Below are 27,659 nucleotides of genomic sequence, written 5' to 3' on the forward strand. Positions count from 1 at the left end.
ATGTAATTGGTAATGGCTAACCGAGCCTGTAAGTTTCCTCAAATAACTTGTAGTTACCCTAAAAAATAGGAGATATGGCTAATGCTAAGTCGAGCTTTTAGAGTAGAATTGATGAATTCAGTTGAAGTAAAAACTTCTATTTTAATCTGTTCGTGTGAGACGGTAACATATCGCAATTTCACAGGTCGAGGAGTTGACCTCAATGAATTCGATTGGAGTGAAGACTTCTATTTTTGTTCTAATCGTGTGGGGTAATAGTAATTTCAGCTGGTCGAGGAGTTATCCTTGATGAGTTGGAGTGAAAACTCCTATTAATATTGATCGCCTGAAACGATACTAACTTGAGTTGGTCGAAGAGTTATTCTTGATGAATTTAATCAGAGTACTTTTATTTTATTCTGGTCGCGCAAGGCGATAATATTATTTTCTAGTCGCGGGGTGATAATAATTTATTTTGTTCGAGGCTTCATCCTCGATAAATTTGGTTGGAGTAAAAACTCCTATTTGATTCTGGTCGCGCGTGGCGATAATATCCGTGCGGTCGGTAGGGGTCGCTAGTATTTGAGCGACTTTCCTAAACATGTACTTTTACACTACTACACTTTATATCAAGTAACAAGAAAAAATTCTCTCATGAGAGAGATCATGATAATATGAAGCGACATCTTAGTTTCTACTTAGTACCATAAAAATTATGGTTCAGAAAAAAGTTTTAAGATATCATATTGCAAATTAAAAAAATGGCCCATGCAGGTCTCAAACCTGCGACCTTTGCGTTATTAGCACGACGCTCTAACCAACTGAGCTAATAGGCCACATATTGATTAACATGCATCGTGATCTCTGATTAATAGGGAGTTATATTGGTATATAAGTATATTGGAATATCTAGAGAATATTTGTAACATATTTCAGTTAATTCGTATTTAGCTGATTTGTCAGAGATATTTCTCGCATATTTTGAAATATGAATGTGACTCATTAAGTGATATTATAACTGTCGTTACTCTTATTATTGTGTAACTTGAGATGTTCTTTGACTCAGTAGGTTACTAGGCCCAAAACTGGCTCATCCGGTACTGACCGATACAGTTTCCATAAACAATGATTAATTAAAAATACATTAACCAAACATGAATTAAGTTAAGAAAGTATAAAAATGAGCAATGATTTAAAATATTTCATATCTAATTAGTTTTAGATAGAATAGATCTGAATTATTTATTTTGGCGAGGAGAAGTAAATGAAAATGAGAATAGAATTGTGGTGAGGATATTGAGAAAAGGAAGAAGAATTAGAAGGAATAACGCGAGGTATATATAGCGAGAGGAATGAGAAGGCACTCTACCAGTAGTAAGGGGGATATGCTCGATTCGAGGGTGACGAGGGATCGCAGATCTGAATCTCATCTTCCCAAAACCCTCATTATTCTTCTTCCTTTTCTTCTTCCCCTTCTCCGATCTCATTCCAAACCATTCCAAGCCAAACCCTAACCGCATCACTTTCTTCCCAACATGTTGACCAAATTCGAGACAAAGAGTAACAGAGTGAAGGGCCTGAGCTTCCACCCCAAGCGCCCATGGATCCTCGCCAGTCTCCACAGCGGCGTCATCCAGCTTTGGGACTACCGCATGGGAACCCTAATCGACAAGTTCGACGAGCACGATGGCCCCGTCCGCGGCGTCCATTTCCACCACTCCCAGCCTCTCTTCGTCTCCGGAGGTAACTGTAACTAACTCTCTTAGATCTGTGCATTTTTCCTTAGATCCCTGCCTCACTAACCCTAATCTCGCAGGGGACGATTACAAGATTAAGGTCTGGAACTACAAGCTCCACAGGTGCCTCTTCACTCTCCTCGGACATCTCGACTACATCCGCACCGTCCAGTTCCACCACGAGAACCCCTGGATTGTCAGCGCCAGCGACGACCAAACCATCCGCATCTGGAACTGGCAATCGCGCACCTGCATATCCGTTTTGACCGGTCACAATCACTACGTCATGTGTGCCTTATTCCATCCCAAAGAAGATCTCGTTGTGTCCGCCTCGCTCGACCAGACCGTTCGCGTCTGGGACATCAGTTCTCTAAAGAGGAAGTCCGCGTCCCCCGCGGACGATATCCTTCGCCTCAGCCAGATGAACACCGATCTCTTCGGCGGCGTTGATGCCGTTGTTAAGTATGTTTTGGAAGGCCATGACCGCGGCGTTAATTGGGCTTCCTTCCATCCCGTTCTGCCTCTCATTGTGTCTGCTGCCGATGATCGCCAAGTCAAACTTTGGAGGATGAATGGTAAATTACTGATTTTTTTAATGTGTCTGGTTTTCCATTTTCACGGTTTAGACGATGCTCAAGTTGCTGGATTTTTGTATAGGGTTGAATGATTGATGCTATTCTGATTATTGTATTTGGCTGAGTGAGTGCAAGTTATTTAGGGATTGTTTGATTATTTTCTCTCTTTTTGGTTTTAAAATATGATTTCCAGAATAATTCTTCGATGCTCAGAAATCAAATTCTCGATCAGAGTCTCTAAAGTTTTTAAATTTGTTTCTAAAACAAGTGTTCTTGAAACCAGAACACAGAAACATCTGGGAGATGTTTTTTCATCTTCTCTTTCTTCATCTTATTCGACTTTTGCCACCACCCTCAGTTTATTGAACAGCCTTGTTTTAGTTGTGTTTTTGAAGCTAAAATCTTTTTTATTAGTAGGAATCAAACCCACTCTTATATTTGAGAACTTTTATCTCAAAGGATAGTTTGGACTGAAACTTAGTATAGAATTTTGGCCTTGGTGTGGAATCTGCATTTTCTGTTCCTATTCAAATTTGATTTTTGCTGAAAAATGAAAACAATCTAACAACGTATTTTTTCTACAAAAATATCATTCAACATCCATAAACCACCATATCGAGTTCTGCACTGATTACCGAACACATCAGTAGTTGTTGAGGTGAAAACTAAAACCCTTGTTTGTTTTCTGTTTTCAAGAACTGTTCTTTGTTTGCTTGTTTGTATTCCTTGAGTACATTTCACAATGTGTTTGTTCCATGAGCACATTTCTGTTTGTTAAATGTAGGATGAGAAAATTGATTGATGAGTAGTGTGGAATTATTTTAGAAAAAGTTTTTAAAATAAAAAGTGAGTAGGGAATCAAAGAGAAGTAAATATTTTGATGTATACCCTGTTTTTTTGGAACCTTAAACATTGTGGGATGCAGTGTGGAACATACCTCTAGTGTTTGAGTTGGTATTGTTTATGTCGTTAAAGATTTCTATCTCTATTTTCAGACACCAAGGCATGGGAAGTGGACACCTTGAGAGGGCACATGAATAATGTTTCATGTGTTATGTTCCATGCCAAACAGGATATCATTGTGTCAAATTCTGAAGATAAAAGTATTCGGATATGGGATGCAACAAAGAGAACTGGAATTCAAACATTTCGCCGAGAGCATGACAGGTTTTGGATTCTTGCGGCCCATCCTGAGATGAATCTGTTGGCAGCTGGTCATGACAGTGGCATGATCGTTTTTAAGTTGGAGAGAGAAAGGCCTGCTTTTATTGTTAGTGCTGATTCATTGTTCTACACCAAAGATCGATTCTTGTGTTTCTATGAGTTCTCAACACAAAAAGAAGTACAAGTACTTCCCTTTCGAAGGCCAGGCACTTTAAGCTTGAATCAATGTCCAAAAACTCTTTCCTATAGCCCAACTGAAAATGCTTTTCTTCTGTGTTCAGAGGTAGATGGTGGATCTTATGAGTTGTACTGCATATCAAAGGACAGTTATGGTAGGGGTGATGTGCAAGAAGCAAGAAGAGGTCACGGAGCTTCAGCAGTCTTTGTTGCTCGTAATCGGTTTGCTGTGCTTGATAAAAGCAGCAATCAAGTCCTTATAAAAAATTTGAAGAATGAGACTGTGAAAAAGAGTGTCCTTCCGATTGCCACTGATGCTATATTCTATGCTGGAACTGGCAACTTGCTATGTAGGTCAGAGGATAAGGTTGTTATATTTGACCTTCAACAAAGAATTGTTCTTGGTGAACTACAGACTCCTTTTATTAAGTATGTTGTCTGGTCTGATGACATGGAACATGTTGCTTTGCTCAGCAAACACGCCATTATAATTGCTACCAAGAAACTTGTGCACCAATGTACTCTACACGAGACAATTCGTGTAAAAAGTGGAGCCTGGGATGAAAATGGGGTTTTCATTTATACAACACTAAATCATGTCAAATACTGTCTTCCCAATGGGGATAGTGGGATAATAAAGACACTGGATATTCCAATTTATATCACAAAGGTCTCTGGAAACACAATCTTCTGCTTGGATAGGGATGGAAAGAACAGAACTATAATTATTGATGCAACTGAGTATATTTTTAAGCTTTCCCTCTTGAAGAAAAGATATGATCATGTTATGAACATGATAAGGAACTCACAGCTTTGTGGACAGGCTATGATCGCTTATCTACAGCAGAAAGGCTTTCCTGAGGTTGCACTGCATTTTGTCAAAGATGAGAAAATTCGGTTCAATTTGGCTTTAGAGAGTGGGAACATTCAAATTGCAGTTGCATCAGCTACAGCAATTGATGAGAAAGATCACTGGTACCGATTGGGGGTTGAGGCTCTCCGCCAGGGCAATGCTGGTATAGTAGAGTATGCATACCAGAGAACAAAAAATTTTGAGAGATTGTCTTTCCTTTATCTTGTCACAGGTAACTTGGAGAAACTATCAAAGATGTTGAAAATTGCTGAAGTCAAGAATGATGTTATGGGTCAGTTTCACAATGCCCTATATATGGGTGATGTTCGAGAACGTGTCAAGATATTAGAGAATGTGGGCCATTTGCCTCTTGCCTACATCACTGCTTCAGTCCATGGTCTGCATGATGTTGCAGAGCGGCTAGCGGCTGAACTGGGAGATAATGTTCCATCATTGCCTGCAGGAAAAGTACCTTCTCTCTTGATGCCTCCATCACCTGTCATGTCTGGAAGTGATTGGCCTCTTCTCAGGGTCATGCGAGGCATGTTTGATGGTGTTCTAGACAATACAGGTAGGGGAGTTGCTGATGAGGAAGAGTATGAGGCTGCTGATGCGGATTGGGGTGAGGAGCTTGACATAGTTGATGCAGATGGCTTACAAAATGGAGATGTTGCTGCGATTTTGGAGGATGGAGAAGTAGCTGAAGAAAATGATGAAGAGGGTGGATGGGACATGGAGGATTTAGGCCTGGGCCCTGAAGCTGACACTCCCAAAGCTTCTATCAGTACACAATCTTCAGTTTTTGTGACCCCAACACCTGGCATGCCTGTAAGTCATATTTGGATTCAGAAGTCATCTCTTGCAGCTGATCATGCAGCTGCTGGAAATTTTGATACTGCAATGAGGTTACTGAACCGGCAACTTGGAATTACGAATTTTACCCCCTTGAAATCCATGTTTCTTGATCTGCACACTGGCAGTCATTCCTATCTGCGGGCATTTTCTTCTGCTCCAGTCATATCCCTTGCAGTTGAAAGAGGCTGGACTGAGTCATCTAGTGCAAACGTGAGAGGCCCACCGACACTTCCTTTCAAGTTGTCTCAATTGGATGAAAAGCTTAGAGCTGGTTATAAATTAACTACTGCTGGAAAATTCAGTGACGCCCTTCGGACATTTGTTAATATTCTTCATACAATTCCTTTGGTTGTTGTTGAGTCAAGGAGGGAAGTGGATGATGTGAAGGAACTAATTATCATAGTGAAGGAGTATGTTTTGGGCCTGCAGATGGAATTGAAGAGGAGGGAAGTTAAGGACAATATAGCGCGGCAGCAGGAGCTTGCAGCATATTTTACACACTGCAATCTTCAGACACCTCACCTTAGGTTAGCTTTACAGAATGCAATGACTGTCTGCTTCAAGGCAAAGAACCTTGCTACTGCTGCTAACTTTGCCCGGAGGCTACTTGAAACAAATCCTACCATTGAAAACCAAGCTAAGGCAGCAAGGCAAGTGGTAACAGCTGCGGAAAGAAATATGACTAATGCTACCCAATTGAACTATGATTTCCGCAACCCATTTGTAATTTGTGGTGCAACCTACGTGCCAATCTATCGAGGACAGAAGGATGTCTCTTGCCCATATTGTACTTCACGTTTTGTGCCAACTCAAGAGGGGCAACTATGTAATGTTTGTGATCTTGCCGTGATAGGGGCAGATGCTTCTGGCCTGCTTTGTTCACCTTCCCAGATACGCTGATTGCACTACTGGATCAGGTCCAACGTTAAATTTTGTTTCGGGTCAGTTTTCAGCACTAGATGAATCCTTATTAATTAGTCAATATGTTCTTGGCATTGTGATAGAAGCAAGAGTTAGTCATGAGGAATTACTTTTTCACCCTTTTGCTTGCCCTTCTCTTTTCTTGAAAATGATTTTCAGTGTAATAAATCCATTTCGTATCCGAGGGGTGTTAGTTTTTCATACACAAGAATGTGAAAGGTTGTACTTAGATCAAACGATGGTTATAGGCTGTGCAAGAGTTAAATTTGTGCGGTTTTATTTGACAAAGTACATAGTATGTCTGTGTTAGTCGGGGTTCGGTCCCTTGGTTACAAAATAATGTTTATTTGTAGTTATGTGACACTTGATTTGTTTATTTGATTTGGTCCTTGCAATTTACCTGCAGGTTGATTAAGTTCTAGGTGCACTCAATGACCGTCGAGAATTATCATTGAGAATTCTTAAAGTATTGCATGAGGATGCCATCTTCTTTTATTTTTATTACATTTTTCTTATCGGTGAGGCACACGAGGGCTAATAGAGTGTCTTTATTAGCTTTTTTTAATCCTAGCAATATTGTTCACTCGTAGGTACTGGGTAGATATAGCAAGGGCATGTTTGATTTGGGGTTAGATAAAGTTCAATTGACTAATATATCTAAATTGAAGTTATTTTTCATAACTTCTAATTTGCACATTCAAATATAAATATGGATATGAAATTTCACAAGTTAAACTGGGACAGAGTAGCACCTTATAGTTGTGCTACAAGCATAATAGTAACCCATCTTTGTATTGTCAATAAATTCCTACTCATTATATTGTTGATGGCCAAAAATAGTACGAGAGATAGAAAATGAACTGCTAAATTTTCAAATAAGGTTTTTCTGTTGTGTTCCCCGGAGAAGTTGTCCATGAACAAGTTATACGAAACTGTTTTGATAAAACTTGGATATTTGATTACCAAGCATTATAATTGTGGTTTTTACGGGCAGAAGTTTACATTCACTATAATTGATTTCTTAATTAAAGGAATTTTGCTTTGTTTGTAAACAGAGGAGTTAAGTGCTAACTACTTTTAGAAATTTGTCTTATTTTTATTTAATTATAAAAATGTTGCACCTTATTTTCAATTTGTTTTTTCAAGTTTTGTAGGAGAAAACGATTATTTTAACATTATCTTTTTTCACAATTTTTTTTATAAATTATTATGAAAATAAAAATGTAAAAACGAAGCAACGTTTTTGTAATTAATAGTAACTAGAAAATGTTTTATTCATCAAATAGTGCACAAAACTTTGCCGTTTTGATAAAAAAAATTGTACAGAACTTTGTAAGCTTTGGGACTGTGACTTAAACTTGCAAAGGGCAAAATGTTAAAAGAATAAACTGATTTTATGAATGTGAAAATTTGTAGTTTATAATTATTTTTAACAGCTTTTTTGGTGAACCTTTCTCTTGAATAAAAACTTATTTTAGACATATTTGTACCTATATAAAATTAATTATCTTAAACTATTTTTAGCAAATTTATCTATAAAAATTAATTATATATAAAATTAATAATTGAAATTATTTAATTTGTACCCTTGTATAAGACACTATCATTTATAAAAACTAATTATGATATTTCTCATATTAATCATCATTATTATTATCAATCTTTTAAACATTTCTCTAAGTGTTCTGACATATTATAAAATATGTTAATCCAATTGCTTAAAACATTTTTATGCAAGATAGAATATTAAATTAAAAATTTAGGTTTTAGGTGTAAGGATATAGGAAATAATTTTAGAGTATATTTTAAATAACATCTGAATATTTTATTATTAAAATAAAAAAATATATAAATAGAAAATTTAGTTATTCAATTTTCATTTTAAAAGAATCATTATCTTTCTATAAGTTTTCTTTTTCCTTTCTTCTTTATTCTTTCTAAGATTTTGATCTCCTTGCTCATTGTTTGACGATCGGAGTCCGTCATTAGACTCCTGAGAATGAGGACTATAAGACTCCCTGATCAGAATCTCTAAAAGAGTAAGTTAATTTTTGTTCTTATTTTTTAATCAAATTTTGAACTTGTTAGATTGTATCTGTCTTTGCTTTGCATGTGACTCTTTTAGCTTTAGGGTGAATCTCTGTTAGTTTAGGGTCTTAGTGTTATAGTTAGACTTTTGATCAAGACTCTGTGGTGCAGGTTAATTACCTTTAAGCTTTTGGTAGATTTGGAGTTCTTAGTGAGCATCTGCTTAAGTTCAAGTAAGGGAAGTTAGTCTTAATCTCCAATAGAACTCTAGACTAGAAGACCAAAATGTGGGATGATGTGGTTTACCAGTCTCAAACTTTCTTGCACGATTGTTTATTTTAAGTATATTAGAAGTTGATTGAGATTTGCATGTGAAATTTTATATATGATAGATGTTATAAAATTATATTATTTTTTATTTGAATAAGTAAATGAATATATTTAAATAGTTTGATGAATCACTTAAAGGATAATGCTGTTTGTTAGAATGTATGACTTTAAACTAGAGGGATGATGAATTGTTTAAAGAGTGTTTTCGCAAACTTTTTAAGCTAGAATTAAATTCTTTGCAAGAAACCAGATTAGGAATAAAGTTAAGCCAAGAAACAAGGCTCAAAACAGTAAAGCACCAGTAAAACAATCGGTTATTTCGTAGAAACAATTGGTTGTTTATACCAGTAAAAAATAACAACAACTGAATTTAACGAGTTTAAGGAAGAAAGAGATGTACAAACAGTTTATACTGATTCACTCTTAAACCAAGAGCTACATCCAGTTTTCTAGAAACCACTCGGGAATCCACTACGTAATCAAAACCAGATTACATACACACACCACCAAAGAAGTGACCTTGATCCCCCCAAGAAACACACATTCTTTGGCTCAGCACACACAACAAGAATGTTGATCTTGACAACCTCAAGAGCACAAAACCCTTCTTGGCTTCACAACACCAGAATGTACAAAGTATTCAGAACGAATTACACTTGTTACAGAATCAACTGAAAACAATACAGATGTAATCTTATTCCATGCTCTCTTGATAAACCAAAGCTCAAAGTTGAAAACTCAAATCTTTGAAAAGCTCTTTGAAAAACTCAAATATGTTTTTCTTTCTTGTTGTTTGTTATAAAACATTAACAAACTATTTATAACATTCAAAGAATGGTCAAAGCATTTAAAGCATGAGCGTATTCAGTTATGAAATCATTTAAAGCTCACTTAACCAACAAAACTGTTTCTGTTAGGATTTTCAAACAAACAATCGATTGAAAGAGCGAATCAATCGGTTGTTTTGGTTTGACAGCAAGTCAACCAACCAAAACAATTTTCAAACTTTTTCAAAAATACCTAAGTACAAAACAATCGATTATTTCGACATAACAACAGGTTGTTTTTCACTTAATTTGAAAAACAATTTAAACTTAAAAGATTTGAAAATACTAAAGCTTTAATTCAAAAAAGAGTGGATTACAAAGATAAACTACCCCAGATCCTAATCTAAAACACAGCAGCAACTTCAAGCAACTCCAGCCTTCCATCAAACGCTAGGATTTGGATTCTTCAAAGCTTTGATCACACTTGATTCAACAATCTCCCCCTATTTGATGAAGACAAATCCCTGGTTGCTTGTGTTGGACTTGCTTGTGTTGGACTTGATTGAATCTGAAGCAGTTCCTGCAAAACAAAGTTTAAGCAATATACAACATCTATGGCAGCAGGTTAGTTACTTAATCAAATAGAGTTTGCAGAATTAAAGACAACACATCATAAAAACTCCCCCTATTCGTCTTCACAAATAGAGTATAAAAAGAGATAAAATAGAAATTGTTCCAGATTAAACAAAATTTTAAAAGAAATAGCACTTATACTGGTAAAAAACAATCGGTTGTTTCGAGCATTCAACCGGTTGTTTTTTCTTCAGTCATCCTTGCCATATTGAAGCTCAAAGATCTGGTTCTGAAAAACTTCAATCTGTTCATCCAGGGTCAGAAAACGAGTGTCCATGCTCTGAAATCTGTTGTCAATGCTCTGGAAATTGGTCACACAAAGATCATGGAGATTTCTTTGATTTTCAGCAAGCCATCAAGCCTATTCACCATGTATCTTTCAAAAGAAGACATAAAAGGAATCTCATCCCCTTGATGTCATGCACTTGTTCCAGCATCAAAGTTAGTTGCAGGTTGTTCTACATTGTGGATATCCATATCAACAGCTTGATCTTCTTCATCAAAATCAGCAGCTGCAACACTTGATGAACCACCATGATCACCATCTTTGCTCACCCATCTTCCATTTATCTTGGTGAATCCCGTCTTGCTTAGAGAACCATTATTCATTTCTTGTGTTGATTTAACCAACCAACTCAGAGGTCTCATCTTCAAGATTCACTTCAAAATAAAGCAAAAATTTAGAGATTAAAACAACATAGGGATATTGGTAGTCACTTAACCTCATGGATTTTTGCATATGTTCTTTGAAGATATGAATCCAGTTGATCTTGATCTTCTTCATGATGCAGTAGATATAAACAAGATCTTCTTCTATTAAAACAGAATGGTTGCTCCCCTTTGGAGTTAGAATCCAAGTAACAATAAGAGCAAACACCCTTTCATCTAACTTCAAGCCTCAAACAGAACAAGTTCTCACTTGGGCTTGTTGATTCTTCAAACAAATCTTGTAGTATTGGACTTTGTTGAAGTCTTCCACAACTCCAAAATTTCCTTTATTAATCCTTAGACCAGCATACTTTAATCCAGTTACTGCAACCCACACATCATGGGTAGTCTCCATGTCTACACCTTTCACATGAGAAACAAGGTTGTTTCCTTCAAACTTAAGGTTGGTGTAGAATACCCGAATCAAATCATGGTATATGTTTCCCTTCATCCCCAAGAATCTTCTCAGCAACTGATCCTTGAGAAGCTTTCTCACATTGTCCAGCTTTTGGCTTTTCAGCCAATCAAAGGAGACAACTTTTGGGTTGTTGATCACCTTTGTGCTTCTCTCAAAATGATATCTCTCAATGAGCTCATTATCCCCTGAAAATCAGCCCTCAAGTCTCCCTCTAGACCTTACAACCCTTGTTTTGATCCTCTTTGATGTAGGTGGAGTGGACTCCATGATAGCAGAAAAAAGAGGCAAAGGTTCACACACAAAGAGAGCAAAAGATGGCCCAATTGATTGTTTTTGTGAGAGAGAACTGCTGCACCAGATTTTATAGCATAACTGAACCCTACTGTGATCAATTGGTATGAGTGGGTTTCAGTCTTTAAGAAGAAAAGACTGGACCAAGACCTGCATAGAAAACGTCAGAAAAGAGCATAAAACCACATGGTCATCACATGTGATCTTTGACTAGTCATAAAGGCTCTTGAATTTTCAAGATATGGAATATATTCCTTTATGACATGTTGTAACTTCCTCCAGAATACAATCAAGCTTTCAAGACAGCTTTATTGACTCAGGATCCTTTTATAGTTGAGATCTGCAATAGACAGAAAGAATAGAGGAATTAATTCAATTCTTTCACAATGCTGTCAGAGAAGAAACAATCGGTTATTTCGAGGAAACAATCAGTTGTTTTTCCTGCAGCATGTTGACAGATTGAGATTTTCAACATAGACTGAGAAAGGTTCAAAACAGATGTAAGTGCTCATTTGAAAAAGAGAATTAAATATGAAATAGTAATTAAAAAACAAAGACAGAGATAAGGAAAGTCTTATCCTTTTATGAAGTCCCTTCAATGAGTCATTTGTTTGTTATCAAGGAGCTTCTTTTGTCTTTTGAAAAGGCTTGGACTGGTACATACTTCTAATTCAGTTCCAGTCTTAATCCTTTCCTTCCAAGAACCTGATCAGATGACTCAGAACCTCATGTTCTTCTAGTTTCCCTGCATAAAAATGAATTCAAGCAACAAGGTTTGGTCCCCTTACAAATGTAGGTCTATTTGATTTACATTCAACATTTAAAACCTCAAAAACTTTAGGAATCCATTTCATAAAGCCTCTGGGAATAGAATATTTCCTTATTTTTCCAGAATCTGACAGAATGACCTCTTTTCATGCAATAAAAGCATGTAACAATCGGTTGTTTCGACTTAATAATCGGTTTTTTTACTGGCTGTTTTGAAAATTTCTTTGAAAAATTATCTTGCCGATTCTGTGGATTAAAACCTAATCCAGCTCTTCCAAAAACACAATTTTGAGATGCCAAGACATTCTCAAAGTTGAATTTTCCATTTGAAAGCTTATCCACAGTTCTAACAAGATAATGTACTTTCTTTTCAAGATTTTCACAATTTTCACAAGTAAGAGAGTCACACACATGAGAAGAGTTTTTGCAATGTTTTTCAAACTCAAATTTTGATTTTTCCAGCTCTTCTTCAAGTGTCTTAACCCTCTTTTCAAGCCAGTTGTTAAGCCCTTTCAAACGGTTGTTTGAGAGAACCAATCGGTTAGCTTCTTCATGAGTTTCTTGAAATGCTTGAAGCAATTTACTATAATTTTCAGCACTGAGGGAAGCACATGAACTTACATTCTAAATTTTATTTAAAAATATGATTAAAGGAACTTAGTTATGTGTTTAAGTGAATTTTGAGATATATTTGGATTGCTTATAAAAGTTTAAAATGTGATGTGACTGAATGATGTATTGATGTGTAAAATGAAGTATGCAATGATGTTAAAGTGTGATCAAGACATAGTATTTTAGGAAAGAAAATACCGTGTTTAGATTGTTGTTAGAGTGTATTGATTTGTTAGGCTCGTAATGAGATGATCCCGACACTACTGATATAATGGAATCACATAAATGAAATTATTCAGTTGGTGAGAGTCGAAGAAGATTCATAAGACTTTTTCTGCGGTTTGAAATATAATCTGGTCTTTCAGGTCAGATGGATTTACCATGTTATATGAGATGATGAGATATTGAGATGTTTATGTGCATGACTCTGTGGATTCACAACGAGTAATATGATATGTGCAGGTCTCATGATTCTAATTTCAATACATGAGTCTTCCGGAAGTAGAGTTAAGTGTCTATGTGTTATGAGTTAGTAGAAGTTTGACATGTGAAAAATGAATTATGAATTTTAATAGACATTTGATGCTTTGAGAAATTGCATGAGACTTGATGAATTATATTTATTAATTTGAAATTGAAATTATATAAAAAAAATTATATAGCTAGCTTACCCGGTTCTTTGTTTGTGTTTGCTTTCTTTAATGTGATGATCATGTAATTACATTAGAGCAGATGATGTTGCAGATAATAAAGCTCATCAATGAGTAGCCAGAGGATGAGATGCTTTTGTTTTGGATGTTTTGTTTTTAAACTTTTGTGTATATATTAAAATCCCTAAGAAGAAGGATATATTTTAAGATAAAATATGAGAAAATAGTATATGTTTATATGTTAATTAGATATTGCATGCATAATATATTATCAAATATAAATAAAAATAGGGATGTTACATAATAAGTTTTAAATTTAAGATATGAGTTTTGTACATAACACTTAGACTTGAAAATAGAAATATTACATTATAATTAAACTATTTTTTAGATTATAATTTTTTTGTAAATCTCATCATTAAAACAAAACTACTAAAAAAGTTTAAAAAGTACGAAAAAGAATATAACATAATATGATCCATTCAAAGTAAAATAAGATTTAGTAAGATCCCTTAAAGTGAAGATGTTCTTATGTAAAAAAAGTTGAGTGATGAAATTACAAATAAAAAAATCAATTTTAAAAACTAATAATCAAAACAACTATTAATTGTATACATGTAAAGAGTTAACTCTTGTAATTTAGTATTTAAAAGACAGAAGTTCACAAAATAATTAGTGTGTTTTTGTATAAAAATCACTAAGATTAGAAAAAAAAATAAAAATTTTATTGCGAAAAGATTTATCAGTAAAAAATGCATTGAAAGAATTAATCAATCTCTGTACATTGAATTTCAAGCATTCGATCGGAAGCACGTTTATTTCTCTTCTGAAGGCCTCCTTTACTTATACTCACCAGAATGACTTAGAAACTGAAACAAAGTATTCAGAAGCTTAAGCAAGTAATGAAACTCAGCCTATTTTTTTCCATCATACTGAATAGTAATAAGGAAATACATATAAGCAGAAATGAATTCTTTAAATAAATAAATCAGCCCAATTTGTAATTGAATGTAAAAATATTTACTAGAATTCTCAAACCAGTAGTTGAATTAAGAGATGAATAATTACTGTTCTTTGTACACAATACAAGAAACTATAATCCAAAATCTTATATAACTTTATGCGAAGTTCAATAAATTAACTAATAACATAAATGATTAGTTTATAAATTAATTTAAATAACATAAAAGTTAGTAATTTAAAAAAAATAGTTTACTTAATTTTTTTTAAGTTATCAACTACATCAATGAATTTCTAATTTCTATTTTACTTATTTATTTTATTACTATCCATAATATTTTAATACATTTGCTTAATTATTTTACCTATTTTAATTTTATCAAAGCAATTAATTATTTCAATGTTTTAATATTTATTTAATTATTTTTTAAAATCTTTTATAGAATTTAAATTAAAAAAATTGAAAAAATTTAAATTTTAAAAAATAAATAAAAAATAATTTTAATTAATATTCATCACATAAACTCACTTAAATAAAATGACTTAACCAAATAAAAAAAAACACATAGAACTTTGAAACAATAAATAAAAATAGAAAAAAATTTACTTATTTAAAAAAAATTAAAATTAAAATTACATAATAATATATTTTTGTTTAAAAAGTATAAATTTTATTCATATCATAAAAGAAATTATAATTATATCATTTTATGTGACTTTACATTGATTTATCAGTAATTAATTTTGTCAAATACTTCTCACTTCTATTCCAATAACTTAGTCATAAGTTAGTTCTGAACTTCTAAGAAACTAGTTTATCTTTTAATTTTGTCAAACAAAACCTTAATGAATTCTTTTAAAGAGAAAGGATTTATCTTTCAAGACAGTTTTCAGCAATAAAAGAACATACTGATATAGCATCACAGATCCGACTTGTTGTGGCAATAAGCTAGACCCTCCTGGTTTTCACCAATTTCAGAAGGGTTTTCAAAAACCGTTTGCAGCTGCAAAATAGTTCTGAGATCTTTAACCATGTCAGTAATATCAAGGATTCAAATGAAACATCAAGCATGATCATGGCATAACTGCAAGTTAAACCCTTGAATTAATCTACACTTAAAGTGACCTTAGGGGACCATGTACAATGTTATAACCTAAAACTATCAATTGAATTTACAAGAATCAGAACCTACATTTGAGTGCACTTGCTTGATACAGACTTCTATTCTATAATATCCTTAGCTACCAATGAATTGGGGTTTATATTTGTGTGTATGTGGTACATGCTTCTGTCAGGCATATTCTGAGGACAAAATCTGAAGAAACTCAATACTGTGGGCTACCAGGCAGCAATTATCTTGGGAGGAATCCCTCAAGAGCTTCCAACCGTTCCACATGCTATTAAGCTTTTCAGCCTCTCTTTCAAACCAGGGTGAAGTGCAGGACAAGAAATCAAGACATCAAGCGACCGAATCACACCTTTGCGCACAAGCAACTGAAAAGCCGATGACACACCTTTAACCACGAAACCCTTCCGTTCTACATCATAACTGTCCACAAGATGCAATAAGAACTCAAGAAGAGCATGAGTAATGTCAACATACTTTGGAACAGAATGCACCATAAGCAGAACTGCAGGCTCAATGTTCATAATGTTATCCACCCTTTCATCAAAAAAGAGCCAGTCATAAAACAAAGCCAGTTTCACATTAGCCACAACATGGTTCCTCCTACAAGAGGTCAAAAGCCAACCAATAAGCGCCCACCTAGGAACAATATCAGACTGAATGATCTCATTTGAAGGATGGTGTGCACAGCATATAAACCTCACAATATCAACTATAACAAACTCTTTATCAGGCTCATTCAAAAACTTCTTAGCAAACCAAACCTGATGCCTCTTCTGATGCCCCAACTTTATGCTTGTAAGCAAAAACCTCAATTGGGTCTCCATGTCAGGACTGATCCTAAGCAGAGAATACCTACTGGAAGTCCTGGTGGAGTAAATCTGAGAAACATCCTTAAACTGAAACCCCACAACATTAAACACACACGGATTAAACAGAATGTCTCTTAATATAGCCCTAAACTCGGGGACATGAACCAAATCCTGCAACAAGCGAATAAAATCCCTCCCAATTTTCAAACACAAGTGAAACTCTTCCCTCACTATCTTCACACACAGATGAATCTCCAACCGCTTCAAAGTCTCCAACTTTTCAACGTTACCACCCCTACAATGATCCGTCAAAACCCTAAGAAACGTGTACAACGCGAACGACAAAACGTGGGGCGAGTCTTCCAATAAGCGGTCCCACTGTTCCAGAAAGAGGGTGACCAACTTAGAGCAGAGCCACAAGTTGCCATCGCCACAATCGGCGCCAGCGATTTGGCGCAAAAGGGAGACCAAAACGGCGTCGTAGCCGACGCCCAAAACGCACACTATTTGATCGGTGAGCCAGAGTAACTGCGTTTTGACGGATGCAAGGAGTTTGGGGTAGAGGTGGTTGACGAGGCTGAGGAGGAGGGTGACAAAGGCGGCGTAGCCGTCGGTGACGATGGCGTGCAAGTGTTTGATGTGGGTTTTGGCGAATTGGGGTTCCGTTAAAACGCCGTGAAGGATAGCGCGGTTGAGGAGGGTGTATTGGTCGGGGCTTGGAATGGCTAAGGAGAAAGGGGGTCTCAGAGATGCTTTCTCAGACTCAAAGGCTTCCCTCAGCGACGTTTCCAATGCGTTTTCTGCTTCCAAAGGTGGCGTGAGAGTCAGCATCCACGCCGCCATAGAACCACAGCTGAAAGACTACCCAGCTCTTAAACCCGCACCCCATTTGAATTTTAAAAACGTTTTTAGCCTTCAATATTTTGTTTTTCATGCAAATATATCATTTTTTGATAAATTATTACTATTTCTCATGTTTTATTTTTTAAAAATTCAATTATTTTCTTATGTTTTTAAAGTGATTTAAGATAATTACATTAGATTTAACATTAAAATAAATAATTGTGAATAAATGATTTAATTAAAATTAAAGTACATTGCATTGGAAGAATGTGATAAAAAGAAAAAAAAAAAGGTGGGATTGGGTTGAATGGTGGAGAGAGGGAAATGAAGAGTGGAGAGCATGGGAGGGGGAAAAGGAAGGAAGTGGGCGAGAGGGCTATCTATGATTTTTTTTAAGTTTTTCTTTGTTTTTGTTAGAATTTAAACATGTTTTATTAAATAGAGATAATGAGGCGAAACTTTTTAACTTTATAATTCATAGTTGTGAATAATAACGAGGGAGTAATTCTACATTATGTAAGAATTAACAAAAAAGGAATAAAAATATACAAGTGAGTAAAAATATGATTTTTTTCCAATATAGTATAATTTTAAAAACAATTTTCTGAAATGGACAATTTTTTTTTCCAAATTATATTGAAGATACGATTTATTCAAAACGAAATCGTCAATTTTATTTAGATTTTAAAAAAATTAAACTTGTATATTTTATATACGATTTTAATGTAAAATCATATATAAAATATATGTTTTCGATTTTAAAATATTATATTTTTTAAATTAAAAAAATATTTTTTTTTGAAAAATTTCATATATATATTTTTAGTTTTAAGAAATAAAAATGTGTAAAATAAAAAAATTAAAAACAATAGAAAATCAGAGAAGTTTAAGTTACTACTTTTAAATTTTTTTATATATAATTAAAGAAAATTAGGTTTTTATAAAATATTATATATAATTAAAGAACTTCTGAATTTTTAGAATTTTTTTTATTATATATAATTAAAAAATTAAATATAACTTTTTAGTTTGTAATATATTAAAATTATTTTTAATTCTTAATAAAATTAATGACATAATATTTTAATAATATAAAATTATATAAATAAATTATTTAAAAAATATTAAAATAATTTATTTATATAATAAAATTTAAATTGATAAAATTCTAAATTCAAACCTTAAAAATAAATTAGAAACTTTAATCGGAAACTTAAAACGAAAAGCTTTATATATGAAATATATAAGTTTTGTTTTTTTTTAAAATATGGGATTGGAGATTTTTCTTTGAATAAATTGTATTATCAATAAATGATTTATATAATAATGATCTTTTATGAAATTTGTTAATGTTAATATTATATTAAGGTTGTAACAAAAAGTAGAGATGTTAAACTTTATCTTTTATATGATTAGCATTTGATTTTATTGATAAGAAATAATTTATAATATATCTAAATTATATTCTAAATATATTAAATGTAGGTAGGTCCACAAGTCTTCGTACATGAGAATCCAATTAACATATGTTGTTAAATAGGTGGGTGAATGAATTTGTTATGTTCAAACCTTAATTTGTTTATAAGGATGAAAAATATTTAAAAATCACTTAAATATAACTTGACCAAAGCTTCATCTTGAGACATGATGTTTAAGTTTATAATAATTAAACACAAGACTTATTATTTCTATAAAGTTATAAAGGATCACCTTATCATATTTGTATTTGAGCTCACAAAATCAAAACTTAATAGGCTAATATTAATGAGTAATCATTTAAAAAGTAATATGTAAAAGATGATTTTTTTATACGTAGGTTAAACACTTTATATAAATAAGGAGGGGAAACCCTTGTTAAAGATAAAAAAAAAAAGAATATATATAAGAAGCATAACAAAAAGAATAAAGAAAGAGATTCCATAAAGATTTCGTGAGAGAAAGATTTCAAACTTTGAAAAAGGAGATTAGAAAACATGTATATATGTTGTTTTTTAGTCTTTAGATGAACTTGAGAGAAGTTATAAACTCACGTTTTGAACTTGTGAGAAGATAGAAACCCATTTTTTGAGCTTGAGAGAAGACTTATTAAATTATGCATTTTTGAAGTTAGAAATACCTTTTGAAGCTTCTAACTACTTGAGCAAATCTTCAAATGATTTTAAAAAAAAAAAATCTAATCCATTGAAATACCTAGCAGATGACCTAGAGATTAGTTAACCATATCAGTCAATCTAGGACCAAAATCTAATAATTCACAAGAGGGTCACCAAGAGTCAAACAGAGGAGTAAAGGCAGAGCACCCACTATTCTCACTTTTCTACCAATAAGTAGTGTAAGATTTCTTTTGCAATAAAATGGGCTCACATTAGGCCCAATTAGGAAACTCTAAGACACATCACAAAGCCTAGACGTCTCCTTTCCTCTTATAAGACATGACATTCACAATATGCACATTAATCACATATGCAAATAAAGTTCAACTTTTGTAGCAACATGTTTAGGACAAATGGGGGGAAATTTGAACATCAAATTCTCCCTCTTCTCTTGTATTTTGAACCCCTCACCCTATAAATAGGGCCTCACACTAATTGTATCTCAACACTGATTTGAGAGTAAAATTACTATACTTATTTTGTGAGAGAAGAGTTGTCCAAATTTTGTAAATCTTATCTTGAGTTCAAAATTCAAGTGGTGACTCCTCCCTCACTCATCTTAGCGTGATTTCCATGTGGTGTGGACTCTTTGTGCATCCAATCCATTAGTCCTCTACTCAATTCCTTTTTCGTTTCATTCTTTCTAGCTTGTCTTTTGACTTCTTCCACCATTGTGGTGTCATATCTTGTGTGTTTCTTTTTCCTTTACACTATTTGAAGAACACTTTTCTCAGGTTAAATTCGCTTCCAATGATAATCTTCACTTAATTTTACCTTATTTCGAATTTAATTAACTCTACCAGAGGAACTTTAAAAAGAAGTGTGTGTTTTTAATCTCTTCATTTGCAACTCAACTTGTATGAATTATAGTGTGCAATCATATATATATATATATATATATATATAATGACTGGTCCAATTATAAAATTTTCCAGTACACTTACAATATAAGAAATTACACTCACACTAGTGTAAAATAGACTTCTTATGTCAATATTTTGCCATATTACGTCACTTCTACAACGATGTAGATAGGATTGTGTAAGAAGGAAATCTTTTAAAGTGGATTAACACATTAGTAAAAAAATATTTTTATGAAAATGAGCACAACTTAAAAGATTGTGTAAGAAGTCACATTTGTTTTCTAAAACAATATTTTTACATTAGTTGACCACCACCATCGACCTGAAGTATATTATTTTTAATATATGATTTGTTTTAACACTAAGCTAAAACCTGTAGTTAAAATAAATTCTAACCAAACAATACCATATATGATAAAAAAAAATACTAATAAAATTGTCTATTTTAACCTAAATTGCCTAATATTGAAAAAAAAATCAATAAAGAAACCTATAATATTTAAACAAAATAAAATTAAACTGCTATTTATATGGGAGAAGAAAAACCACTCATTGTTATCTAATCTTTAACATATCATCCCTAAATCATATTTTGAAACAATTGAAATTTTTGAATGATATTAACATTCATTTCTCATGAAAATAAATCTAAAGTTATTGAAATTTCTACATATATTTCCTCTATCCAAGAATTAATAGTTCTTGTAGTAAAGATGATTATCTTCTAGTAGATAAAGCAATAGTCATATTTAGATGAAACCTCTTGCCTATTACGTTTAATTTATTGCTTGTCTAAATATTTAGCTAATATTTATAGTATTGTCTCATTTGTATTTCTTTGAGTGGCGTTATTGAAATTATCATTTATTGCATTATTTTCTTGAAATGGAGAATGTACCGACCGTCTGAGTTAAATAATATATAACATAACGAATACAATAAATATCATTAGCAGTTACCATTAGTATTAAATATATCATTGGATTAGCATTAAATATAGCATTGGATGAGTCAATGCGCATCCTGAAATATCTGGGAAATATCTCCGATATATAACGGATAAAACAGATTATACATTTGCCTAAGATTGAGGGACCACGACATATCAGTTGATAACGGATCCACAGTTCGTAAAGGACAGAAAACCCACAAAGCAATAATATAAACAGGGTTCTCGAAAAAGGAGTAAGGTACATTTTCACATCTCACTAGAACACATATGAAATAGATTACTGACTTGAGCGTCGGAGTGCAATCGCAGGTTACCCCCTGATCGACCGAGCGTCAACATTGAAGGGATGAGGCTTAAGGAGGCACGAAGATCATCAGCACATCAGTAATTCCACAACAGGTTACAAGTATTGTCTGGGCCCCTCATTGTCCACACAAGTACAATTGGCGCCCACCGTGGGGCCGAGATAACACCATCTTCAGCAACAAATCGAGATAACACCATCTTCAGCAACAAATCCTGAACAACAATGGTATCAACGAGGAATAACACTAACAACGACGGAATGACAGAAGAACAAATGGCCCTTATCCAGGCCCTCCTAGCGCAGATGGAGGAGTTACAACAGAAGAGTATCGCCGATCAACTGAAAAATGAAGCGGACATGAAGAAGAAAGGCTCATTTTGAAGGAGCAGAATGAAAACCTATTACAACGAATCGGAGGTCCCGAAAGGGAAGAACGTTCCCGAACACCACATCCTACAACCCATCAGTCTAGATCCCCGGTGCCGAACCTATTAGCTCACTCGACTCCCCATACTCTTTAAACTCACCAAATTTCTCGAAACAATCTTGCCCGGACGAAGAAGAAGATCTGAGAGGGCACCCATTCACAAATAAGATAATCGATACTCCACTTCCTCCGATGTGGAAAGGATTAACCATTAAACCGTATGATGGTTCTACCGATCTAGACAAACACCTGAATTTCTTTAAAACACAGATGACCTTGTACACAACTACCAAAGCACTGTGGTGTAAAATATTCCCTACTTCTCGCCAAGAAGGACCACTCGGCTGGTTCACTAAACTTCCTACCAATTCTGAGGAGAATTTTAAAGACCTGACAACAAAGTTCATTACACACTACGCTACCAGCCGACCACATCACACGTTGTCCTTGTCCCTTGTTGATTTTTCTCGGCAAGTGTACTGAATCAACTGTAATATAATACTCTTTAAAGTACGAATGTCGAACCCACAAGGAACAATTCTAATTAAGAAGTTATGTTATAAAACTCATTAAGTATAGAAAATAATTTTGAGAACATGTTCATAACCAAATTAAAGATTTCACAAGTAACTCAAAGATTTAGGGTTTGATTCAACCAAAAACAAAACTAACTTATCAAATATAGAGAAAGATACTTGGAATTGAATAAAGTATTGTACCGCCCTGGTAGTCGGAAGTGATGACGTGGCATCAAGCTATTGTATAGGCGTGTTGACGAGACGCCTTGCTGGCAGAAGGGAAGGAAGTCGGGGGCTCGTGAAGTCGCCAGTTATTAAGTTGGCGTGCTCCGATCTCCAGCACACCAGAACCGGCGGTCACCGGGTTAAAGATGAAGTCGCCAGATGTAAACTCAGGTGACCAAGTGATTAGAGATCGCCGGAGCAAGCACATCGCCGAAGATGAAGGTGGTGCAGATTATGAAGGCGGCCGGCGAGACCACAGGGAAGGTGTGTACGAAGGCACCCTAGCTCGCCAATCCAGTAGAGATCGTACTCCAGGACAGCTATGCACTGAGTAGTATCATGCATAAGTAACTTAGCCAAAGGAGAGTCAGAAGCAGCGCCCAAGTCAAGGAGGCTCCAGATGATGGCACGTGTACGGCTGGATGCGAGCCACGTGTCCAGGTGTGTAACTGTCAGGAGAGAGAAAGTGCCCAGGTATATAAGGGTTTCCCAACGAACTTCTGAGGTACGCACGTTCAGATTGTCTTCTTTACGCTTGCGAGTTCTTGAGTATACTGTGAGAGAGAACATTGCACGGTTCCTTGAGAGTTCCTGAGTGTTACTCTTAGTATTTGGTGGTTCGGTCACTGACTTGGGCGTTGGAGTGCGATCGGCCGCAGCGGCGCCGCTCTGTTCTTTTGCAGGTTCTTGAGGTGGATCGTGACGAAGGACGGAGGTTGACGCGGCGCACACGTTGATCCAAGTTTGACGAGGCAAGCTTCAACGTTCTGGTCAACAGGCAGGATCAAGTATATTTCAATCATATGTATTTTGGAATAATACAATACATAATACTCAAAACTACTTATTCTTGATGCTTAATTTAAAGTCATTCACCTTGATTCCTCATAGATGAAATTCATAAGATAATTTCTCAAATACTGATTCCTCAGATATCTAACAAATCATTCAGTTTTATGAACAAAATTATGATGCAATTAATAACCTGAAATCTATTCCTAACATTACAAGTTATCAAGTATTTTCATCTATTTCAGATCCTTAAAGGTACTTTCCAATTAAATTTAAGGATCAAAATCAAGACTCCATTGATCATATAGAATCAAGCAATAAGCATGAAATGAAAATACTAAGAACAAGTAGAATAGAGAATATTATATATATATATATATATATATATATATATATCACCAAGAATACATTTGATCAAAGTAGATTACATCCAATCCAAGTTAGAAAGCACTTAGCCACTCATGACAACTCCTCCAATCTTCATTCTTGATCTGGATTGCATAAGAAGGGCTGATCTGAGCAAGTTCTTTTCTTAGAATAGAGTTCTCCACTTCTTCTCTCACTAACCTCTCTCTAAAAAAATCCAATCTTTTTCCACCGCTTCTGTTTTCACTTTGTTCCAAAATTTATATATTGAACTTTAAGCGAGCCAATTTAGCTTAAGCTAGATCTTTCAGTGCATTTTTAGCTTGAGCTAGCAATTCTAGCCCGGGCTAGATTAGTACTGCACCTTTAATCAACTATGGACAATTTTAGCTTGAGCTAAATCCTCTAGCTTGAGGTAAATCTTCTAGCTTGAGCTAAATCTTCTTGTGATCCAATTAAGTTTTTGCTTTCTTTCTTTCAATGCTTCATATTCATCTGCAATTTACACAAAAATTGAGATTAAATTTCTTCATTTGTTTCTTGGTTCAAAATATATAATCAGATTCAATAGTTATCAGATTAGGGTAATTTTCTTACATTAAGCAACAATTAAATTTCAAAGTGTTCAATTTTCTCAATCATAAAAACTACACATTGGCACTTATCAATTTCCCCCCAACCCATAATCTTGCTTGTCCTCAAGCAAAGTAATTGAATCCCAAATAAAAATAAGAGTTCATTCCTCCCCAAAATCCTTAGAAATCAAATTTATAGTTCAATATCAGAACAACTTCATGAAAAGAGCACAAGATAATTCAACAAAAAATAATGGTGTTTCATATCAATTCAAACCAAGACAAGATAATAATGTATTCAATTTCCAAGGTAAAAAATTGTTACTCTTCATTGAGAATCAAACTAAGGAATTTCTCTCTTCATTCCTCACTAGTGAGTGTTTTCCCTTTCTTTTCACTGATTTCCAAGCTAATTTAAGGTTGCCCTTCATTTCCAGTTGATTACAAACACTTTAACAAACATAGATCTTGAGGTCTTTTTCAGATTGTAATGAGGTTGGGTTACAAAGAAAATTTGGTTTTTCCAGGATAACAAAATGCACACTTAACAAAAGATTAGCATATTTGCAATTCAATTTCTAATTATGTTATTCATTATCCCTTCCATAAGATTCATCCACATTACTTCCCTTTTTATTCTTGTAATCCCCTTTTATTTTCTTTTTCTTTTTTTTAGAAAAGAGAATGAGAATGTGAATTATTTTGTAATCCTTTTTTTTTTTTCATTTTCAAGATCCCAACAGCCACACCAAACCCAATTCTTCTAATTATAGAAATTTGAATTGCACCTATGCTCTCCTTTTGTTAGCGTACCACATGGTAGGACAATATATGTATATCAAAAGCTAGGGTGCAATAAAACAAATTTTAGCTCAAAAAGGGTTATTTTTCTACACATTTCATTATATATTGCAAAGGTTAGCTGTTTGGCCCTGAGTTTTCTCACATCCAACTCTATTAAACATGCCTCAACCATCTCCATATTTGATTTTGTGATGCAAATTGACTAGAAAATTAGGCAACCTCAATTAACTCTTGACTAGTGAAAGTCTCTCAAACTGTTTAAAGGTTTCACATTCTCACTTGGTTGGTTAATTTCAATTCCTCATTTGTTCTCAGTCATTGCTTTCAACTGTTTACCTTGTTCCAACTTTTACACATTACTATCCTTTCTCAATTTGAGTGATGGTTTCAGCCACAAATTCTTTTTCAAATTAAGTCCCTGATCAGTCCTTGTTCCAACTAATTTCTTTTTCCAAAAAAATATACCATCATCTATCTATATACAAGATTTCACAAAATATGCAAACATCAGCCATTTTACTAACTTAAGCTTGCCATAAACAAAAGCTAAAGTAAGAAATATTAAACTAAACTGCTAAAGTCAACTTACTAAACTAAACTACTTAAACTAAATTAATACTGAAATTAAAGTTAAACAAAAAAGATAAAACCAGTTTTTTGTTCATTGTGCATGAGAAGTATCAATCTCCTATTGTGATTTTGTTCCGCTCTGTGCCAACATCATCATTCTGAACTTGGTTTGAATCTTCATCTCCTGTTGCTGCTCCAGATGGTCCAACTCCCATTTTTGGTACATCTTTAACTCTAGTCCCAACTCCAGACACTCTTGCCTCCCCTGAAAAATTGTGCCTGTCCCCAAGCCAAGATAGATAGTCATCAAATTCAGTGGGTGTCAACGACAAATTATTTAATACCAACTGTGGATTTTGTGTGACTCATTTTTCTGCACATGTAAGAATACACATTTCTCAAACCAAAGTGTTCTATTTGATTGGCATTTTAACAAACACTTGGTATGTATGATATAGAATGACAATGAATGAGTAATTTTTGGTATTTAATGCATGGAAGACAATGTTTAACTTTGGATAAACTCAAAATAACAATCATATTCAACATCAAAACATTCAAATATCAACAAGATTGAATCTTTGAGTTTATAACAATTTAGCGATGAAATCTTAAAATGAATGGAGAAGGCAACATGCTTGAATGGAAATGGCAACGATGATGGCTATGAAGATGATAAATTTATACATAAAACACTTACCTTGATAATGGAAATGTAGATGAAATGTTTGAATGGGTATGAAATTTTTAAAACTGGGAACGCTTGACTGAAAATGAGTTAGGGTGTAGGATATTCAAAAGTGATTTTAAAATGCTGCAGTTTTTTTTTTTTTTTTTTTTAGAAAAAACCCACTAGCTTAGGCTAGATCTTTTTAGCTCAGGCTAAAGTTTGGCAGAGAGCAACAAATTTGTTTAGCTTAAGCTAGATCAGTTTAGGTCAGGCTAAAATTTGGCTGAGAGCAACAAATTTGTTTAGCTCAAGCTAGATCAGTTTAGCTCAGGCTAAAATTTGGCCGAGAGAAACAAATTTGTTTAGCTCAAGCTAGGCCTTTTTAGCTCAAGCTAAAATTTGGCAGAGAGCAACAGAGTTTTCTAGCTCAGGCTAGCTCATTTTAGCTTAGGCTAGAATTTGGCAGAGAGCAACAAAGTTGTTTTGCTCAGACTAGCTCAGTTTAGCTCAAGCTAAAGTTGCATAACAAAATTTCTTTCTTTTTCTACATATCTAGCTTAGGCTAAAAGTTCTAGCTTAAGCTAAAATTACCCTGCAATGAAATTTTCTTGAAAATTTTCATTTTGTCTTTGCCAAAAGTTTCAAACCTTTCTAAGCTTTCTTCCATCCATTCATTTCACCTAACATTTCAAACTTACATGACCATTTCACATATCAAAATGGTTTTAAAGACATCAAATATTAAAACATACTACTAAATCAAAACAAAAATTAAAGACACATTTCAAAACAAAACACTGGGTTGCCTCCCAGCAAGCGCTCGTTTAACGTCATATAGCTTGACGCCTGATTAATGTCATTAAAGGTTCATCAACAATCACATCCACTCTGAAACACTCTTTCTGATCATTTGAATATTTCGTTGCTTCAAAAACATTAAAGCTTACTTCTTCATCTTGATCACAAACCTTCAATCTTCCTTTGTCTACATCAATTATAAGTTTGGCAGTTTTCATGAATGGTCTTCCGAGTATTAAAGGTACTACAACATCTTCTTCAATATCCATAACAACAAAATCTATTGGGAATAGAAATTTATCTACCTTTACCAATAAATCTTCAACTATTCCATGTGGATATTTGATTGATCTATCAGCCAATTGTAAAGTCATTCTTGTTGGTCTCACTTCTACATCTCCAATTTTCTTCAGCATTGATAAATGCATCAAA

At 34.0% G+C, this 27,659-nt stretch overlaps 2 protein-coding genes and 1 non-coding gene across 3 annotated transcripts; 1 reads left to right on the top strand and 2 right to left on the bottom strand.

The window, feature by feature from the left end:
• Nucleotides 1-741: 741 nt before the first annotated feature.
• On the bottom strand, nucleotides 742-815 carry TRNAI-AAU (transfer RNA isoleucine (anticodon AAU)). Its single transcript has one exon. It is a non-coding gene; the product is annotated as a tRNA-Ile (tRNA).
• Nucleotides 816-1,183: 368 nt separating this feature from the next.
• Nucleotides 1,184-6,995, top strand: LOC137828618 (coatomer subunit alpha-2-like). The gene is made up of 4 exons (XM_068635265.1): nucleotides 1,184-1,722; nucleotides 1,796-2,290; nucleotides 3,286-6,280; nucleotides 6,667-6,995. Exons 1-3 carry the CDS (start codon nucleotides 1,515-1,517, stop codon nucleotides 6,237-6,239), a joined length of 3,657 nt encoding a protein of 1,218 aa, XP_068491366.1. The 5' UTR covers nucleotides 1,184-1,514; the 3' UTR covers nucleotides 6,240-6,280; nucleotides 6,667-6,995.
• Nucleotides 6,996-15,443: 8,448 nt separating this feature from the next.
• On the bottom strand, nucleotides 15,444-17,274 carry LOC137828801 (uncharacterized). The gene has a single exon (XM_068635508.1). The coding sequence runs from the start codon at nucleotides 17,205-17,207 to the stop codon at nucleotides 15,798-15,800; it is 1,410 nt and encodes a 469-aa protein (XP_068491609.1). The 5' UTR covers nucleotides 17,208-17,274; the 3' UTR covers nucleotides 15,444-15,797.
• Between the last annotated feature and the right edge of the window lie 10,385 nt (nucleotides 17,275-27,659).

Source organism: Phaseolus vulgaris, chromosome 7 (genome assembly GCF_000499845.2).
Source record: "Phaseolus vulgaris cultivar G19833 chromosome 7, P. vulgaris v2.0, whole genome shotgun sequence".
Classification (NCBI taxonomy): domain Eukaryota; kingdom Viridiplantae; phylum Streptophyta; class Magnoliopsida; order Fabales; family Fabaceae; genus Phaseolus; species Phaseolus vulgaris.

Coding starts and splice junctions, on each gene's coding strand:
- LOC137828801 (XM_068635508.1), bottom strand. CDS start 17,207: ATGGCGGCGTGGATGCTGACTCTCACGCCACCTTTGGAAGCAGAAAAC.
- LOC137828618 (XM_068635265.1), top strand. CDS start 1,515: ATGTTGACCAAATTCGAGACAAAGAGTAACAGAGTGAAGGGCCTGAGC. Junction 1,723..1,795: donor GCCTCTCTTCGTCTCCGGAG/GTAACTGTAACT, acceptor CTAATCTCGCAG/GGGACGATTACAAGATTAAG. Junction 2,291..3,285: donor CAAACTTTGGAGGATGAATG/GTAAATTACTGA, acceptor CTCTATTTTCAG/ACACCAAGGCATGGGAAGTG.